Source organism: Amblyomma americanum, chromosome 3 (genome assembly GCF_052857255.1).
Source record: "Amblyomma americanum isolate KBUSLIRL-KWMA chromosome 3, ASM5285725v1, whole genome shotgun sequence".
NCBI lineage: Eukaryota > Metazoa > Arthropoda > Arachnida > Ixodida > Ixodidae > Amblyomma > Amblyomma americanum.
This window is the reverse complement of record NC_135499.1, coordinates 157,218,777-157,239,016: the sequence shown is the minus strand read 5'-3', so window position 1 is coordinate 157,239,016 and position 20,240 is coordinate 157,218,777. Positions and strand designations below refer to the sequence as shown.

Genomic DNA, 20,240 nt, shown 5'->3' with positions numbered 1-20,240 from the left:
GGGACGTTAAACCCCCTTAAACCATACGTTACTATTTCAAATGATTTCATTTTGTCTTACGGTTCGTGCATTTTCAAAAAACAAAATACTAGGAAATGTTAGGCCGTGGCACTTAATGCAGTGTGCATTTATGCATTTGTGATCAGACCTTTTTACGTTGTTTTTTTGGGAGTTTTCCGCAAAACCCGTCATCCCAAATTGTGGTGGGTCTGTTCTTATCAGTCCAGCTTATAAGTTCCAAGCTTGTGCATTCCATGTTAAAGGCATACTCACAAGTCACTTAGTGATCATGCATGTCTCTTTTAGGGTGACTTGCACTTGGTGCCCAGTCAGTGCTCAAATGACATTCTTTGCTGCCACACCTCGTGTGTTAGGGCTGGATGTGGAAAGCACCTGTTAGCATCTCTGACAGTGGCTGTCATCCAAAGCTGCAAGTCCAGACAGCACGGATATGTAGCCTCACACTGCTTTTCTAATGAGTTTTTTTGTGGCAATTGCAGCCAGTGTGGTGACTGTATTTATTGTGAACAAGAAACGCACATCTGTTGATCATGCCCCCCTTTTTTTTCTTTTTACTTTCATAATAGAAACCATGGTTGTATGACACCATGCACTGCTGGTATGACTTTCCCCACCACGTGAGTAAATTTCGATATTTTTGTTGCTGGAGGGAAACTGCATCAGTGCACGCACATTTGTTCTTGCTGCACCAACCTGTACAGCATGGAAATGGTTTTGCTGGTGCAAACTTTTCTGTGCCAACAGTGCAGTGACCCACTTACCGAAAACCTACTTATGTACTGCAAGCTCAGTCATGGTCATATGCTTGGCAACCTTTTGCACTGGAGATGGGAATTAGCTTTGTGAGCTTTTCATCACATTGCTCACCATCATACTATTGGGCAAAACAGCTTTTATGCCAGGCAGAAGGCCACAAACTCTCCCTTGATAATTAAAACTCAAAGGGGACTGAAAGTTTATTTCGTAATTTGCAATGTTTGAATTAAGGGAGCCTTTTTAACACACGGCTGCAAAGCACCATGCACGGCCTTATGCCCTTGACATGGAGAGAGGTATCGTGAAGGAAGATGTTATTATAACTAAGCTTGCTTGTTGCCTGCGCTCTTATGCATATTGTAGTTGACAAAGTGCGTTTATGAGCTCTGTGAAAGGGTATTTTGGCAGTTATGAAAATATATACTGTGTGCATGCAGCTGTGCGAGTTGACCATGCATTCCTCCATTAAATTTGATTTCCACATCCCTTGTTGCCTTGCTCTCCTGAAATGCTGCGGTCGTGTCTGTCAGTTTCCACATCCCTTTATGCCCTTTTTTTCTTTCATGCTGCAGTCTGTCACCAATGACCTCTGGTGGTACTACATGATTGAGCTGGGCTTCTACGTGTCACTCACCATGTCCCAGTTTATAGACACCAAGCGCAAGGTAAGTGCCGGTTTTTCTTATCAAACTTATATGTTCTTTGTTTTAAGGGGGGACGCGGCTTTGAAGTCGCGAGAAGTGGCCAGAAAATAGTTTTTTTATTATATTTATTGCATCAACTTGTATGCTTTTTCTATGCTGTTCCGAAGTGTCGTTGCTGAAATCCGCCGCGAAGTACTCTGTAAACATTGTTCCATGCACCGTGGTGGCACTGCGTATTGAAGAAATGCTTGAAAAATTTTTTTCTCTGAGCAGGCAAAGTTTGGGAATGCGTGCGCGCTTCTGTGCTGCTTTTGGGGCGGCTGCTTTAATCCTACCCACTCCTCGTCTATTGGAGCATGGAAATTGCGTTTTTAAGCTGCAGACGATGAGGGAAACTCTGTTGACAGAAACATGCCTTGTAGTTGATCCACGTAACTTTACCTCATATAGCACTTCCTGCGTGATGTTTGCTGTGGCATAGTTCGTTTTTGCGGCTTCGGTATTTCTTGCTCGCACAGTCGATGGAACTGCACCAACAGCTGCAGCAAGATTCACGCCGCCTGCAACCTGCCGGGAGCCGCTGGACACGGTGTGGCGTTCAAATGCCGATTGGATGATGTGCCTTCGCCGTTCCACACATGCTAAACATCCGTCTGTCAAAATACCAGCATGGGGTGAAGTACTCGCGAAGCGACATTCCTGGCATAGCATGCGGGAATGCTGTATTGCATGGGTTTCTATGGGAGCTTAGATGGGACTGGCTCACGGAATTGAACAGGGAAAAGCCTCAGCCAGGAACGTAACAATGGGGCTCTACTTCATCTGCATTCCACTCCCACCATATAAACATTCAGCGTTGTAGTCATTTTGAGGATGAGAGCTGACCAGAGTACCGTAAAAACAGGAATATACTTCGAACTTTTTTTCAAAAAACCATGGTGAAAACTTAGAAAGGTCAGGGTTCGGGCTAGTGGGTACTCAGCATGAGGATTCATAGCGCACAGAATAACGCACAGTGTTGTGTCCTGTGTATTCTGTGCACTATGGATCCTCATGGTGAAAAGTCGACCCCCGTCTTATATACTGGCCATTGGCGGAAAAACTACGGAAGTCTTGCAGCAATGGCGGCTGAAGTCAACAGCCTCCATCACATGCTCCATCGCCATCAGCAGCAGGGCGGCGTGGCGACGTTGTCGCACCGCCATTTTGCGTTTCCGTCGTTGCAAAGCCATTTTGTTAAAAGGCTGCTTTTTCACATTTTGTTTCAAAATGAGCGGAAGCCGACGGCAATTCACCGTCGCCTTCAAGAAAAACGCGATTGAGTACGCGGAAGCTCACAGCAGCCTGGCGGCAAGGCGCGAAATTGGAGTATCCGAAAAGAGCGTTCAGTACTGGCAGAGGCAGAAGCTGCGTATTACAATTTGCAGCAACCAGAAGAGAACATCGTTTCGTGGGCGGACCACAGCGTATCCAGAATTGGAAGGAAACGTTGCGCTGCATGCAAGATCGCTGCCTGTGACTGCCGAATGCATCTGCGTGAATGCGGTAGAGATCGCGCGTGCCTCTAGACTCACGAGGGCGCAATTCAAGGGCTCGCCATCCTGGGTGCGGCGATTCATGAAGAGGAAGGGCTTTGATCTTCGGTGCCGTACTTCTGTGTGCCAGAAACAAACATATGGGTCGATGGGCGCGCGATACTGTTAAAAAATTGGCCGGGTGTACATACGAGCAGCATTTAAATGAAAATAAATACTGTCACCATTGTGCAACATGTTGAGTCACATTTGTTTCAAGGTAACGATGTCTTTCAGTACTTTTTCTATTGAAGATTTTTTTCATTTTTAGAATTGGTTGGTTAGGGGGACGACCTATATTCCGGTCCGACCTATAGTCCGGTTTTTGCGGTAGGTGCCGTGATTCTTTTGAGCAGCTCTGTGGCAACACCCTAAACTGGTTTTTACTGTTCAGTTGTTCAACTTAAATATTTTCAATTTTTTCATGAAAGTACTCTGCATTAATTTCACTCTTTGAGGTGCGGTGCTGTATAAATTGTGGACAATTAGCTCTTGCATGATCCGGACTTTAACAGCCAGTGCACCTAAGGTGCACCACTGGTGCAGAATGACACCGTTCATCGTAGGCATGGTGTATTGAATGTGACTGAGAAAGTGTCTGGTGTTTCTCCCGTGCAGGACTTTTGGCAAATGTTTGTACACCACATCCTGACCATAGTGCTGCTGTCGCTGTCATGGGCCTGCAACCTGCACCGCATAGGCAGCCTGGTGCTCATTGTACACGACTTTGCCGACGTGCCACTTGAGGTGAGAACATTTGTCGCGGATTGGTAGCGCGTCCCCCACTTTCCGAAGGGGAACGCTATCGCGTGCAAGTTCGAACAAGAGAACGAAGAGATCAAACAAAACGAAATGAAGCCGTATTTGTAATATAAAGGAAACGGGGCCAACAAGAAAAACACGCACCCAACAGGCGTATAACACTACAGAATAAAAGGAAAGAGTTCACCAGGTACTGACCGTCCCAGGTGAAGTGGGAATGCCTTGCAGACTGGGGAAACGTGGGTCGATGTAGTGAGACGTGTCACTGGCGATGTGTCAAAGGAAGCGGCGGAAGGAGCCAGGTGGTAATAGGAGCGGAGAGGAACATGGGGAGACGCCGCTGGTCTCCCGTTAACAGCCCGAAGAACTTGGCAGCCGCAGGAAAAGCTTAGCCAGGTCCTGTCGATGGTGTCACGAAATGCCAGAGGCTTAAAGCAAGCTATCGAAGAGTGCCTTTCGGCAACGCGGACCCTCAGTCCATCGGCTGCCACCTCCACACTTGCAAAGAATGCAGGAGGCTTGCGTCAGTGATCCAAGGGAGGTCCACGGCAGCACGTACCCAGCGTCCGACGGCTGCCACCTCCACGCTTGAATGACCTGATATCCGCTGCGCTGTCTTCCTCAACACCTCGGTTTTCTGACACGTCAGCGCTCCGCTGTCCAACGCATCACTTTCGACGCACCGCGTTCACAAGTCCTCCGAGGATCTTTTGTGCACCTCACAACGTTACACATGTGTCTGTTCAGTTAGATTAGAGGCTTTCAGCACTTTGTTGGATCAGGGGCCTTCAGTACCTTTGCTGAGTAACTTTGCCCATTGCCGCTGACGCCGTCGGATCGCCCGGAAAAAGGACCGATGAGACGCTTACGCTTTCTTTGTCTTGGTTGGGCTTGGCTAACTCGGTGGTGTGCAACCCACACTTTCAGTCTCCATATGCACGAGTGCACGTAACACGCATCACTTTGTGCGCCATGTCCCTTCCACTCCACCTTTCTGGCGTTATAAACACGTGCACTGGCGCAGTTGGGTGCAGCGTTGTCTTGGCACATTTCAAATTTCACTGGACAAGCCGCCACTGCCGGCGCTCCGGTCAAAACATAAAACACATGTCATCGTTACTGGTACACGGCATCTAAGTGTGCTGCCAAGGTCTGTGCTGCAGATGGCACCAACGCAGGTGGCACAAAACTGAAGAATGAGCTAAGAAGAGCTAATACTCCGAAATGACGTCGACCGATTGTCGTGACATCGCAATTACCAATCCCACCTCATGGAGGCACCTGCCATCTGTGATTTCACGCTAGGGGATTAAATGTGATGTGAGAACTGGTTGCTGCCATTGGCTGCAAGGCCCCCTTTGGGGGACATTCGCCGCTGCCTTCTTGAGTTGTATCATGCTATAGTTGCTTAAAGAAGCTTTGTTTAGGAGCATTGCATATTTGTGCACGAGAAGACTTAAGTGAAGGTTGGAACAGGATAAGTGTACCTTGAAAAATTCTGACCACTGTGTATCACTTGATTATACACGTACCGTATAAACTCATTTGAGGGCCGCACTTTTTTTTTTTAATTCGGGTGTGAATTTTGAAGGTGCATGCGGCAATACACAAATTAAAAAAGATTTTTAATCTTTCTTCAAAGTTTTTTTTTAATTATCTAGTCCAAAACAGGAGTTGCGGCTCATACATGGGTGCGGCCTTTACACAAGATCGTACGGTAACTATGATAATCTCTGAATCTCTTGACAGAAACTATCTTCTAAAACCTCCCACCGAAGTTGCCCAAAAGTAGGCTTTGAAAACTCTGAACCCTGCCGGTACTCGAAAATGCACACAAAGCCAGTATTTTAAACAAACTATAGGTGTCTCCATTAACACAAGACATTCTAACCCTGTGTTTGGCGCACCATAGCATTATACCCCTGTCACACGGCCAGTTTCAATGCCGATCGAGTTGAGGGTCTTCGAGATTCTCAATCACCATCGAAATCGAAGGAGTTGTGTCGCTGCTACACGGAAAATCTCAATGGCTATTGAAATGGTTCTCGTTTCTCACGCTACGCTTGTGTGGCGCCACAATCGCTACTTTAGATTTTACAAAATAACAAAAATATTTGATAAATGTATACGAAATGCTTAAATACACGCATACTCGCATGTCGTTTAAAACCCTTTTAATTGCACGTACGCGACGGACAGATGCAGACACTGCTGTAGCCACTCTAATACAAGATGAGTCAAAACCAAGCCAGTCCAACCGCGTCAGAGCGCTGCTTCGTTAGGCTTAACACATGGGAAGTCGCCTTGATATCTGAAAAACAAAAGCTATTTGTCTCTTAAATCTTTATGCGAGGGTAAGAATGGGCAAATCGAAGGCAAATACAACAGCTTAGAACACGATATTGCTTTGAGGAATTAGCGACCTAGTTGTTATCGCTGCGAAGCGGGCGGGCAGGGCACCACCATGTTGTCAACGCAAACAATGCAAAGACCGCAACGCCAAATTAATGCGCTTAAAACCAGTCTGATACAATTTTAGAATTATTGTACAGACTGCTTGCATTAAAGTCTAGGCGAATGTTTGTTCATGCTTTTGTACCATGAATGTGTCGTGAACGAAAGTGCGCTTGGCGCCGCTTGAAGCAACGCTAGCAACCTTGGGCAGCGCTCGAAGGCCCTCGAAATCTGGATGGAGTTCCGCGCTGCTCCATTGACTTGATAGGCTATTGACTCGATCGCCATTGAAACTGCCCGTGTAGCAGCGCTCGATTGCCTTTGAGTCAATAGACTATCGATTCGAGGGCCCTCGAAATGCCCGTGTTACAGGGGTATTAGTTGCCTTTGCGCCATTAAACTCCATATAACTAGCGAATGCACAAAACACTGTCCATGCAGCAGCAGGCATCAAGTTCATATGTGCCATTGCCATTTTGTTGCCCTCTCATCTACAGCTGAGCCCTTTGCAGCAGCCTCTGCGTCTAACTTCCATAGCTTCACGACCAGCAAAAATGGAGCACTGCCTTGCTATGTGTTGTCTACTCCCATTATGCATGGCCTGCCATGTCGCATTTCTGGATGAGTGGGTTAGGGGGCCATGGTTGAGAGGCACTTATTGAAGCAGCTGAAGGTGCAGACACAGGCTGCCAGTGTGCATGACACCTGATGCTTTCTCTCGCTGCCTTGTTCTGTGCAGGCGGCCAAAATGGCCAAGTACGTGAAGCGGCAGCGTCTTGCAGATGCCACCTTTGCTGTGTTCACCATCTGTTGGCTGGTGTCCCGGCTTGGCCTCTACCCATACAGGTTGGAACACTAGTAGGGCACAGTCTCCCCTTTTTAGTGACAGCTGTGCAGGGGACTTCCTCTAGGGTTTGTTTGTCTCGCTTGTCCTCGTTTTTCCGCGCCAACTTCTTCAGTAGGGTAAACAATGTTGCTGTCAGCATAGTATGTCGTATCAAAATATCCTGCATTCTCCTGCTGTACATGGAGAATGTTTTCTCAGTGGCCTTAATCTGAAGTCTCCTGTGGAGGCCTAAAGTCACCTGTGGGCCAAGGAACCAGGATTATTGGCAGTGTTCAATCTGCGCTCTTAGGACTCATGCTGTCCTGGTAGCATGCAAGTGCACTTTTGGGATGGATGGAGGCTTGAGAACTTTCTGTAGCATGATGTGAGCTTTTAACATAGGAAGTGAGTGGCGGAAATGGCGCCAGTTAAAACTGATAAGAGAAGGGGTAGAAAAGAGTGCCTAGTATTATTTCCTTTTGAGGAAGTGTGGAAGACGGTGCAAACCACAGAAAGCGTCGGACTGAATTTGTTGGGAATGAGAAAAACACTGTGGGGCAACTGGATACTGTATACAGGATTTTTTCCTCTCGCATTGATAATCTTGTGAACCAGTTGTAGTACTTAGCTATCAAAATGCTGTAAAAAATTGATTTTTTTTTCTTTTTTTTCTTAGTCTGGTTCCTGCTCCAAACTGGGCTGGGGGCATGGTCGCTCGGCGCTAGTGCCGCATGCTGAACTTGCGAAACGAGTGCAAGCACCCCTAGGCTTTCAATTCTTTGTTCAAACCTTGCGAGGGTGGTTCTACCATCTGTTGTAACTTTTTCATCATCGTCATCATTATCAGCCTGACTACACCCACAGCAGGGCAAATGCCTCTCCCGTGTCTCTCCAATTAACCCTGTCCTTTGCCAGCTGCGCCAACCGTATCCCCGCAAACCTCTTCATCTCATCCGCCCGCCTAACTTTCTGCTGCCCCCTGCTACGCTTGTCTTCTCTTGGAATCCACTGCGTTACCCTTGAGAACCAGCAGTTATCTTGCCTTTGCTTTGCATGCCCTGCCCAGGCCCATTCCTCCCTCTTGATTCAAGAGAAGGAGCCTTCTTCGTGGACGCTGCGGGTCCTGTAGAGGGGATATCAACAATCTCAGTGGTGCACCAAATGCAGGTCGTGGATGGGCTTTCAGTTCGTAACGGGGATACACAAGCTGTGGAGGAAGTAGCAATAGCCCTAGCCGCAATGCACTACGTATCGAAATACATAGTTACAGATTCCCAGGCGGCTTAAAGCAGCTATATGCGTGGCAGAATCACGCCACTAGCGTGCAAAATTCTGAGTCAATGTAGGACTTCAGCTGCACGTAAGAAGCTAATATGGGTACCAGGTCACCAGGGAGTTGAAGGAAACGAGTGGGCATATGCTTCGGCCCCAGCTTTTCTTCCCTGGAATCCTTCTACGTCCTCCCTTACCGATTCAGGCTCCCCCTCTCCTTTAACAACGTATTCAAAGATATTACAGCATTTGCACCTTGAAAGGCAGACACTTCCGAGGCCCGCTAAGGGTCTTAGTAAATCAGAAGAATGTCACCTTTGAAGGCTACAAACTATGTCGTTTAATAATCCAGCTACGCTTCATGCCATTGAGCCCGAGTCCCTTTCGGCACAGTGCAAATTTTGTGGCCAGAAGGCAAACTTATACCATATGGTATGGGCTTCTCAGGAAAATAATAGTATTGACATAATAAATCAGCCAACGTTGGAGGGCTGGGAGGCGGCCCTGTCCAGCTCGGACCTCGAGGAACGAGTCCTCGTCGCCAGAGCACGGCAGCGGCTTTTACCAACGGTGTCCCGGACTAGGGACCTGATCAGCCTTCCCTTAATCTAAGTCATTGTGGCTTTAAATAAACGTTTTCATCATCATCATCCTCTTGATTTAGACTAGGATGTTATTAACTTGCGTTTGTTCCCTCACCGACTCCGCCTGCTTCCGGTCTTTTAACGTTACACCTATCATTTTTCTTTCCATAGCTCGCTGCGTTGTCTTTAACATAAGCTGAACCCTTCTCATGCCGTGTATGCTAAGGGGCATCAAGTTTACAGGGTGTGCGCCACTACCCCTCCAGGGGCCTGCTCACCACTATCTGTGGCACACCAAGGCCCTAGCGTTGCTCTTCCATCTCTCTTCCATCTTTTGTTCTCAAGCTGCCGTTTTTGCTTTGTCCAAGCCACTGAAACTGCTCCCTCCTTGTGGGGGCGTCATTCTTGGAGAAATACCACACTGTCAAAGGATTAAAGGAGGCATTCCTTTTGGTTTCCCGTCCTGAAGCACTTAGTGTTACTATCAGGGTTGGAGTTCGAAGCATAACATGTGGATGTGTGATCTGTGCAGGGTGATCTACTACACCATGTTTGAAGCAGTGAAGGTGATTGAGATGTTTGCTGCCTACTACATCTTCAACACACTGCTGACCGCCCTGCAGTTCCTGCACATAGTCTGGACTTGGATGATTGCTCGAATGGCGCTGCAGGCTATTACAAGCAATGGGGTGAGTGGCACGCCTGCTTTCCCATTCTTGAAAAGGTTTGCTCTAGCACAGCCTGAAGCTTAGTCTGTGCTACATTAAAACCACGTTAATTCACATTTCATGCAACTGGAGAAAATTTTGGAATTTGCTGAATGTCTAATTATCGGGGGACCAAAAAGAAAAGTGTGCCGCATCAACTGAACTCTTTTTAAAATTGTGTTGTCATTAAATGATTCGTGTGAGAAATTTCTGTGGCAGTAACTATTTTTTGCAGTTACACCACATGGTGCAGTGCGCAAATGCTGTCGGATGAATGAACACATCCTCTAAGATGCTCAGGGCATCTGTAGCACCCCCTTGTATGCACACATACCCAGCAGAAAAAAAGTACACCTGCATAAACACACATGCCATAATGTAAAACCTGGTAAACTGATCACGATCTCCATGATGTAACATGAAAAGTGCTGACAGTATGCTCAGTAACTCGCATGCAATGAACACAAAGAAAATGGTGTAGTGCAGCTTAAAACAAAGCATCCCAGTGTTCCTTCTTGACTGATAATAAAAGGGGGCAAGTAACATGTCTTTACATATCCCTGGACACCAGTGCCACTTGTGCTATAGTCATACAACGAAAGGGAAATGAGAGGCTAGTTATGACATACATACGAAGGAAGCCAACAGGCACTGAAACCAGAGCATGGGGAATGTTTCTATTCAATTTTTTGCTTTTTACTTACGGTGTTGATCAATGGGAAATTAATTGCATAAATATTTTATTGCTGGGAGATAAATGGTTAGAAAGCAAAAGTAAAAACAACCACATGCCGCCGGTGGGATCCGGACCCGCGATCTCCAAATTTCATGTCCGGTGCTCTACCAACAGCTACAGCAGCGGCTGTCCAATCTGCTTTTGGGGGTTCAGCATAGACAGCTTATAACGCATACTGCGGGAGTCAGAAAAATCTGCAGGTACTGCACTGTAACCAAAACGAAGCTTTTGCACTAATTTGCCTATTCAGTATGGCCAGCCTGCCTTTCAAAGTGCACCTGAAAATGCATCAGATGCACAACACTGCAATCACAGGCAACAAAGAAATTTATTTTAAGGCGTCATAGAGAATGAAAAAACTACGCTATTTTCATCGTCGGGCTCATCCTCGGATAGTCTCATTGCAACCACGCACCGCTGCCACGATGTCTTCATCTGTTGCGGCTACTTTGCACTCAGCGCCGTCATCTTCGTCCTCGGTGACGAAGTCTGCGAATGTGTTGTTCTCATTCACACAATTCACACGTCGTCCGCGATGACTTCTTCGTTGACATCATCACTGGCAGCGGCACTGTCCGAGGCTCCGGAATTCCTCGCGAAACCAGCTTTCTTGAAACACTTTTGTACCGTTTATGCCTTTATCTGCCACCATGATGCCATGATCATATCGATGGCAGCCCTCAAATCCACCTTCAGTGCTTCCTTTTGGTGCATGTTCAGCACTAAACGTTCGCAAATGCGTCTTTTGTAGTGCGCTTTTACCGTCACGATCATGCCCTGGTCTAGTGGCTGGCTCTTAGCTGTCGTATTTGCCGGCAAAAATTTCAAGCACACTTCAGTCAGCTTTCGGAACAGTTATCTAAAATTAAAACGACTTGCCATTTCTCGGCGACCATGTCGTCATCAAATTTCTGCAACCAACTGGCAAAGAGCTCCTGGGTCATCTACGCCTTTTTGTTGGCTGCGTACAAAACACGTAGACAATCCTGCTTCTTGAAGCACCGTGGTTGTGCTGGTCTTCCCACGACGAACAGGCGTCGCTTGTTTGTGCCATCCATGTTGGCGCAAAATTAGACTGTCACTTGCTCCTTCGACGCCTTTCGATCAGAGCAGCGCTCATCTTGCAAAGCGAGAGTGCGATTCGGAAGCAGGTTGTAGAAGACGCCAGCTTCGTCAGCGTTATAGACGTCACGGTCACTGTACTTCGAAAGCATGCTCTCAACATGAATGTTGAGCCAGGCATCAGTGGCAGAGTCGTCGACTTCTGCACTATCGCCGGAGGCAGCCCGACAGCTTATCTTGTGCTGGTCCTTGAAGCGCTGAATCCAACCGTTCAATGGGTTGAAAGAATCATGCCCCAAAAGGTTTGCAAAGCACCTGCTTTGGCTTGCAGTATCGGGCCACTCACAGGAGCGCCCTGGGCTCGGACCTCTCGAAACCATTTAAACAAAGCGGCATCAACATCTTCGTACTTGGATGCACGAATCCGCTTCCTCGCAAGTGAAGTGGAGTCTTCCTGCAGCTTGTCTCTATTCTTCCAAATGGCAGACACAGTAGTGTCGGCGACGCCATACTTTTTTACCACCGCAACCTTTTTTAAACTGCTCTCGACGTCCCTCACAATGCTCTGCTTGGTTCCCAGAGACAAAGCTTGCCGTTTCCTGGCTTTCGGAGAAGACACCATCGGAACTGATGACAGCCGAGGCTGGTAGACTTGCCCATGTTGTCAGCGTGTCAACAAAAATACTGCCGCACGTGCGCGTAGTTGCCGAGCTTGCACGGAAATGCACAGCCCGCCTCCGCTCCAGCATGCTCGTTTAGCCGTGCCATCAAGTGCTTTCAAGTTTTGCCCAATCAGTGTGCCCAACGGAGGCGCATTGGAGAGCGAGGGGAAAAACGCCTGCTTTGCGACATTTTATTTTGCTCTCCTCCCGCCGGCAGCCTTTCCTTGAACACTGCTGACAACGCTCCCCTGCCCCACCTGTTGCTCCCTTCTTGCGCAATCTCGGAAGCACACTCGTCGCACCCGTCGGTACCCACGAGCCTGTGCCGGTACGCGGGCCGCCAGCCTTTCCAGAAACCACACTATACGCGGTCTCCGGTTATGCGCGGCTGCATATTAAGCGGTACGCCAATACGTGTAACTCTATGGACAGCAAAGCGGTCGTCACAAAAAGCCGCATATAATGTGGCCCGCATTATAAGTGGTTGCGTTATAAATGGTCTGAGCTGTATTTATGTTGTGTGTAACCTTACCTTAAGAGTGTTCACCAGCGCCACCCTTGTCCAACAGCGGTGGACGTAGTACGTCCTGTATTACAGCAAGTGCCACATTGGACGTGATCAAACGGGGGAGGCGGGAGCTGAGCGAGAACCCTCTTATGTTACCTATGACATCAAGTCTGCCAGAACCGAGGCCCTCGTTAACCAAGTGGGATGTCCGAATTGTCCAGTTTCATGAAATAATTTTTTTGCCATACTTTTGCCCCGAGTCAGGCTGCCATTCTATTGGTGTTTTGTACAGTCAGTCTCGTGTGGTTCTCGTCGCCATATCTTTTTTGTAATTGAGGTCAGGTAGCTTTCTAAATGTCCAGATGGAAGCTAACCTTCCGTCCACTGTTTTGCAGCAAGGGTGGAAGGGTATGTTGCGTTCTTTTGCACTAGGTGCAGAGCAAATGGGATAGTCTACAAACTCTAAACTTATAGAGGCCTTGTGCCAATCAGCACTCACCTGCCCTTTTTGGAAGTGAAGCCAGAAAATGCCTTTGTAGAGTCTTATTCTTCAATATCTTATAGATTTTTAATAATTCATTTTCGTGGTTAATATGACTTTTTCCTGCATTAATATAAAAAACATTGAAGTTCTGCTCTATTGGAGATGTATCACGATGCAGCTAAGTTTTCCACTCTGACATTTGTAGGTCAGAGCAAGACACACTCAAAATGGTGAGCCTGCACCATTTTGCATTTTTATTAGGGGTGCACATTTACTGAGGTGGGCTGGCGGGACATGCGCAGGTCAAGGACTTGCGCAGTGATGACGAGTCAAGCAGCCAGGAGGATGAAAAGGCACCACAGAACAGCCATGACGCCGGAGACTTCAAGCGGCACAAGAGCCGTAAAGCCGACTAGAGCCGAGCCAAGGAGCAAGAAAAGGCCATGCACGATCCCCCGTGACAACTGCCGGCATGCATTGACACTTGCAGCTCTGTACCCCCCTTCACACACCCTCATTTCTGCTGGACCTCCCCAATCAGTGCATCTTACTTATGCTCTTCTTTGTAGACCCTTGGTGCAGAAAGTTGAGTTTGAAGGGGCAGGTTTATAGGTGATACTCGAAAGGAGTGCCGACTCAGGGCCACAGGATAAGAATTAGAACCATGCATGTGTCTCTCTCTTGTCTGCACACGGTGTGGGGGATCTGCAACTTCCTTTTGCCTGGTTGCAACCACGCTGCAAAAGCCAAAGGCTGCACTTGTGCTCGCTCATGCTGGATGTAAACGTGGCAATTGGCGTCGGTTGTGGCTGTTTAGAGGTCCACATTCAGTGTGACTGGCCAGCTACTATAGGAACACTTTTTAATGTCCTGGCTGGTGCATATCTGGATAATTGCAGGTTGTGCTTGTAAGGTTGCTGAGCAGTTTAGTAGGTGTAAATAGGCTGAGCTGTAGATACTCGGGTGAGATGTTGCCTCCAGCATACAGAGGACTATGGGCAGCTTGCAGGAGCTGCCACTGCTTGCCAGGGGACGTGAGGATGTGAATCTTTTATATAATGCTGATGACCATAAGAAAGGAGAGAACCTCATGAATGCCAGAAATAGGTATTTTCTATACTCTCAGTGATAGACTCTACAGCAAATTACAAGTCACTCTTCATCGAGTAGACAGTCCTTCGTTTTTTTGTGTACCTGGATCGTTTCGATCACACTGTGCAGTAATGAATGCCTGCAAGGCGTGAGCAGTGCACATGGTAGGCTGCCTATTTCCGGGCGTCAGGATGGCCCTTTGCTCTTGCAGCGTGGTTCTCCTATGTCCTGTCTGGGTTCCCTCTTGTGTTGGGCTGCTCGGCAGGCAAGGCTGCTCGCCTCTCTGCCACCGTACGCGCGAAACCACTCTGGGCACCGCACTGTGTGACCACCTCTTTGCTGGATTTGTGGCCGTGATTAATTAAGCAGCAAGCTGTCTGCGGACTTTTGGTGCATTGTGGTTGGTGCCTAGCGGTAAATGCCTTGCACTACCATACGAACAACCTTCTCTTAATGTTAGTGTGCTTCGCTTGTGTATACAACCACAACATGTGGCGTCATGCGAACAACCCGTCATTTGTGAGGGCATTTTTCTGCCTGGCGTAGAGATGGTATCACACTGGACATGCCGGGTGTGGAGCTTACCAAGGAGAGTGGTCACAGAGTAGTGGCTGTTTCCTTCCTAGAGGCAGGCACCGCGGATGGTGCGGTGTGGCTGGAGCTGGGAGCAGTGTGTGACAAGCCGTGTGCAGGCCCGCGGGGCGGCCCCTCTTGCTGCCAGGAGAGGTGGGCCGTCCCGACTCTTTTGTCTTTCGTTCTCTGTCCTCAGTGCTGCTGCATCGTGGGTAGGAAGGTTTTCTTGCGTAGCATCGGTAGCCGGAGCGGTGGGCTTCCCTCATGCAAGCAGTGTCACACCTTTATCGCAATTTTTCCAGCCCTGGCACGTGATTGCATGATGTGGCATGGGCACAAGTGGCTTGAATGGAAATCACAGCTTGGTACAGAGATCAAATGGCATTCCTTGTCGTCATTTTGATTTCACTAGTGTGAAAAGTGAAATGAATTGGAGATCAATTGGCATTCATTGTCATTTTTTGATTTGGCTGGTGTGAAAAGTGATATGAGTTAAATTACTGTTGCATAAAATCCTCACATTGTGGTGCTGAGGCCACAGGACTTGAACCGACGTGTGCGGCTGCATGTCTGGTCACTGAGAAGTGTGCCTGCATATGTACCTGTTACAGAGGGGCTTGGAATAGCAGATACACTTAACGGATGGGCTTGGTGGCCACACCCTTTAATGGGATCTTGTGGGATGCTGCTTGCATGATGGTTGCTCCCCACTCCGTCAGTGTTGGTGGGACGGCATGCTCGAGACGGGCTTCTACGTGCCTATTGCAGCAGGTTTCTTTAAGTTTCTCTTATTGTGGCAGCACACATTTTCGGAAACCCAGGGAGTACAGTGTAGTGCTCTGCAGCCACTGCCAAAGCACTCCAAGGGGTTTGTCACCATCCGAGATCTGGTATGTTTTGTTTTAGCCTTAGAGTTGCATGTGGCCCTGGGTGGAAGGGAGGGTGGAAGCTGTAATGCTTGACCTGGTTGGTCATGTGAGCCTGTCATCAAAGGTGCCCTGGCATGTTCTACGAGCCCGCGGCCTACAACGGCCTCGAGCCCCTCATTGAAGCGGGTTCCTAGAGGGGAATAGTTACGGGCACGGGGTACTGTCACGAGAGTCGTTCTTAATAGTGGCAGCAGCTTGCAGGAATGGTTGTGCCCTGTATTGTGCAGTTACGTCTGTTGTCCTGTGTTTTTCTCCCCGCCTTTTTTTTCTTACCATTAAGTAACGATGCTTCTGTCTTTGTCTAGCGTAGTAGAGAATTGGAACCAAAGAGTATTTTTGTATTTCTGCTGCTGCAACACATTGTACTTCCTTACCTGCTTTCTTGCCTTCATGTTCTTTGGTGCATCGTGTACCGTGCACAGACGCTGTGATGTGTGTGTGTATGCGCTCTCTCGCATACGAATGCTTCCGGCGGATGGGCGGCCACGCCAGTTTTGTTGCATGTAGCTCCTGTAGGACATTGCAACTATATCGTTTGACCTTACTTTGTACTACTGCCGCTGTCATTGTGAGCGGCGGCAGCCGTACCGGACTGCGTCACGCGCCGCACCTCGGCCCCGGCGGCTGGCTGCAGCGTGATGCGCGCACTGGAGTGTTCTTCGCCGCGGGGGAATGCGTGCGTGTAGTTCCTTTTCTGCCCTGCCTGTTATACACACCACGCCCCTGCCCAGAGGTGGCGGGAAGGCCTGCTGGGCGAGTCAATGCAGACCACAAAGGTTCGACAGAATGTGCTGTGTGCATCTTAAGAGGAGCTGTCGCAAGTGCACCTCGTCTGTGTGTGTATGTATGTATGTGTGTGTGTGAGTGAGTGTGAGTGCGTGCACGCGCGTGCACCTGCCGCTTGCAGTGGTGGTCGGTAGTGGCGGACCGTCAGAAGCAGCACCTCAGTCGTCAGTTTGGTGCACCCCGACAGCGTGTTGTCGCGCTACACGAAGCGCTCCGTGCGTGGTGTCATCGCTGGCGTAGCTCCGCCAGGTGCTTCGTGGCTGGTCACAAAATTGACCATCCCTTTTTAAGAAGACTTGTGAGGGAATACGCTGATAAAAGAGCGTGCATGTCACCTGGCGGTGCAGTTCCAATGGGCTGAACAAATGAGTCACTGAAGTGGCCAAAAGGCGGAGCTGCGCTGGCTGTAGCAAGAAGTGTGGTCCGGTCAAGCATTCCTGCGTCAGACGCATTTTGTTTTGTACCGCGGGTTCGCCATTTGCTGCACGCCCCCCAAGCTGTGGATGGCGTCTTGGAATAAAGGCGTTCCCTTAACGGCGGCTGGCTGGCGTGTCGGAGTGCCTTGACAATCCTGAGATGGCATGCCGCCAAAAAGGCGCCTGAATCCAGCATACTGGATCCCGGCGCTCCTGGCGTACTTGCGGAAGACCGCAACTGGTTTATTACGACTTCCAAACCTTTTGGCAAATTAGTTCAATGTTTTAAAACTGACTTAAAATATATTCTCTTCATACGGACTGTCTCGTCGGACAGGGAAACTCCTCTCTAATGCTGCTCACGGCTGACCTGCTGGCTCACTCTCAAAGTTTGCTGCGACTTTTGTTAAGAAGGATACTGAGAATAACTCTATCCAGTTTGTGTTCTTGGTAAAAACCTATTGTGTATGTGTGTAGCTATGCTGACCTTTGTCTGGCAGCAAGAGAATCATTCTTGCCTAGAAAATTTCATTATTAAATTTTCCCGCCACTTGATTCAAACTCTTGATTGTACAGTGAATTTGAGTAGCCTATAGCCTCTGGGATCCACGAAACTGTCGATGCACGGCAGTTTACTTGCGAAATCTGCCGGTAATGGCTGCACCTTTAGTGTTGTGGTCTTTTCTGGCATATAAAAGCTGTTTTCGGTTAGTATGGCCTTTGTAATTAGAAGGGGGTAATGTCGTCGATTTGTCCTCGGTGTCCGTTTACTGAGCTTTGCTTCCTAACAGTTGCGCAATAAGGAAGGTCAAGAGGCGCAGCGCGATCTCGTCCATGCGAGAAGGGTGCAAATAGAAGACTAAGCTCTCCGTTTCTCTGAGGGGGGGATGCCGTGGCCAGTACAGCTGTTGATTTGTTGGTGTTGGGAAGCTTGGTGGAGTAGTTTAGATGGGGGCGGAGGAAATTAACACCTTAGAAATGAATAGAGGTGACAGTTGCACCCTTTGGATACAAAAGGAATGATGTGTGTTTTGGGAACTTTTCATAGTCTGACATTGTTGCACACAATGCTGATTCAAGATTTATTGACTGAATGGGGCAAATACCCTGAAATATAGTATTAAGGACTATAGACACCCGATTTGGGTGCATGGTATTCGCCTACAGCCGCTTATAGTTCAATTTCTTCTCATGCTGTTTTGGTTTCATCAACCGAGCGATGGCTATGACGTGCAGTTGTACTTTAGGTCAAGTGAGGCACAGAAAAACTGCAATATAAACTTTGATACGTAGTTTTAACTCTACAGTCGCTTAAACCAGCCTGTTGCAAGAGCGAGAATTGCAACAAATGAAATGTATATTTTTTTTCATTTCTAATAAACCACTACTACTACTGCCAGTAATATTGCAGTTTTTTTGTGCCTCAAGTGACTTGTCATAGCCATCGTTCGGTTGATGAAACCAAGACAAATCAAGAAATAAATTAGTGGTAATACATTAGCGGTGGGAGGCGAATGCCATGGGGTACGCTGCGTATACCAGTGTCTAACACATCGTATGAAAGAAAACACGCAAGCAAAAATTTTGTCTTTAGTCCTTCAAGTTGGGAGGCCACATAAAATAAAAATCATTAAATCAAGTCAGGATTACAAATTTTATTTTGCCTGATCGGCTACGTTTTAGCTACCTTATCACATTGCTGAAAATGTTAACAGTGCAGTTTGTTTTTTTTATTGGGAAGAAATGCATCGCTTGTTGCATCAGCAGTGATAAGTAACCTCTGAAATGTTGAAATAAAAAAAAAACCTTGGTATTTATGTTAGCTCTGTAGCTGCATCTGTGCCTTTTGCAGTGAACTAGGATAAATGTATTGCAATTAGTAATAACAATGTAATCTTCAGAAAACAAAAGGAAAAGCAGAAATGACCTTGTTTGATTACACCTATGCAAACAGAGCTGTAATGTCAAAACTTTCGAATAGATTTTACTTAGCTTAGTTCATTGCATGTCCCTATATGTCTGGAATAGGAAAATTTTATTCGAAAATTCAGCAACGTTATCAGTGCTCGTGTAGGTGTTTAGAAAAAACTGTTTAGAGAAAAATGAAGTTTTCAAACAATGTCAAAGATAGAAAAATAACTGCATAGAAGTATGAAATGCGTAGCGAAGTCTTTTGCTTGCATTACTGCTCATTTCTTCTTGCTTGTTTAAATAGTTACCTGATGGATACTGCATCCTTTGTCTCCAGTGGTAACCTTTGGTGATGAAAGCCCTCTTGGTTAATACCATGCTTCTATACCAGCACGCACCTTACGGCATGCGTACTATGCCTGCTTCCAACATTGAAGAGACCTAAAGCATCATGCAAGTTGGGAGCCTGCTGAATGTTGAGGCACTTATTTGCACGTTATATTTTTCCATGTAAACACTTAGGAGTTCATCTGAGCATGGGTCACTGAATGGAGCTTTTGAATGGAGCCTCACTGAATGGAGCCTCTTTTGTGCGCATAGCTCCCTCGACCCAGTCTCTCAGGTCTCTAATCCACATCAGCTTTTTAAACCAGGTGATGCAAGCCATGCCTTTGATACTCGTTTGTAGATGTATAGTGAAAGCAACTGGCTGGTATAGCTTGATTATTTTATCAAAGGTCTCCCACGTTTGTATGGCGATGCAGCAGCAGATCTGTAGCTGACTAGCCATAGCATAAGTCAACTTTCCTAATACCACGCAACCAAATATGCTTTTGATTTGATTGTAAGTATGACAAGTTCCAAAGCTGGCTCTGTGGCTCCGTTCTGCACAAATTCAGGTGGCGTAAGTTGTGAGCAAAACATTGGGGGGAACTGAAAAGGACTAAACACCCGAGTCTTTACTTGCATGTTTTCTTATTTCAATGTTTGACATTAATATACATGTATCACCCCGTGATGTTTGCCTACGACCACAAGATAGTATATACACACTTGTGGGTTTTAATTGTTGTTTAGGTCACTTGCACAAATCTAGGGGCTGATGGTGATAGTAACCCAGAAGTACTCTCGTTATCAATGGCGCGGTTCAGGTGTCCAACGCTATGAGACAGGTGCTGTGCCATTTCCTTTCCCCAAAAACCAATTATTACTACTATCAATGGCGCAGAGTCTAAAAAGGTTTGTGCTGGTGCAGGTGACGCGAACAGGGCTGGATGGACCTATGCGACGAGTTAGGGTCGAATATGGGTCTCTCGAGAACCTGGGCAATCTTGCGCCACCTAATAGATCCTAATCGTTCGAAGCGACAAACTAGGGTAACTCAGATTGCGAAGCACAACTTTGAAGGCTCAAACGAGGAACTACTGGACCATATTAGAAAGACGTACATCAACAAAAAAGTGGGCATGCTTCTCCCGGAG

At 47.5% G+C, this 20,240-nt stretch overlaps 1 protein-coding gene across 1 annotated transcript in view; it reads left to right on the top strand.

Annotated features, from left to right (window-relative positions):
• schlank (ceramide synthase schlank) overlaps positions 1-17,403 on the top strand; it is a 30,383-nt gene extending 12,980 nt beyond the window's left edge. The window contains exons 4-9 of the mRNA XM_077658489.1: positions 588-638; positions 1,350-1,442; positions 3,614-3,742; positions 6,951-7,057; positions 9,426-9,582; positions 13,355-17,403. Coding sequence (XP_077514615.1) covers positions 588-638; positions 1,350-1,442; positions 3,614-3,742; positions 6,951-7,057; positions 9,426-9,582; positions 13,355-13,468 — 651 coding nt within the window. The 3' untranslated portion in view covers positions 13,469-17,403. The remainder of the gene's footprint in view (positions 1-587; positions 639-1,349; positions 1,443-3,613; positions 3,743-6,950; positions 7,058-9,425; positions 9,583-13,354) is intronic.
• Positions 17,404-20,240: the final 2,837 nt, after the last annotated feature.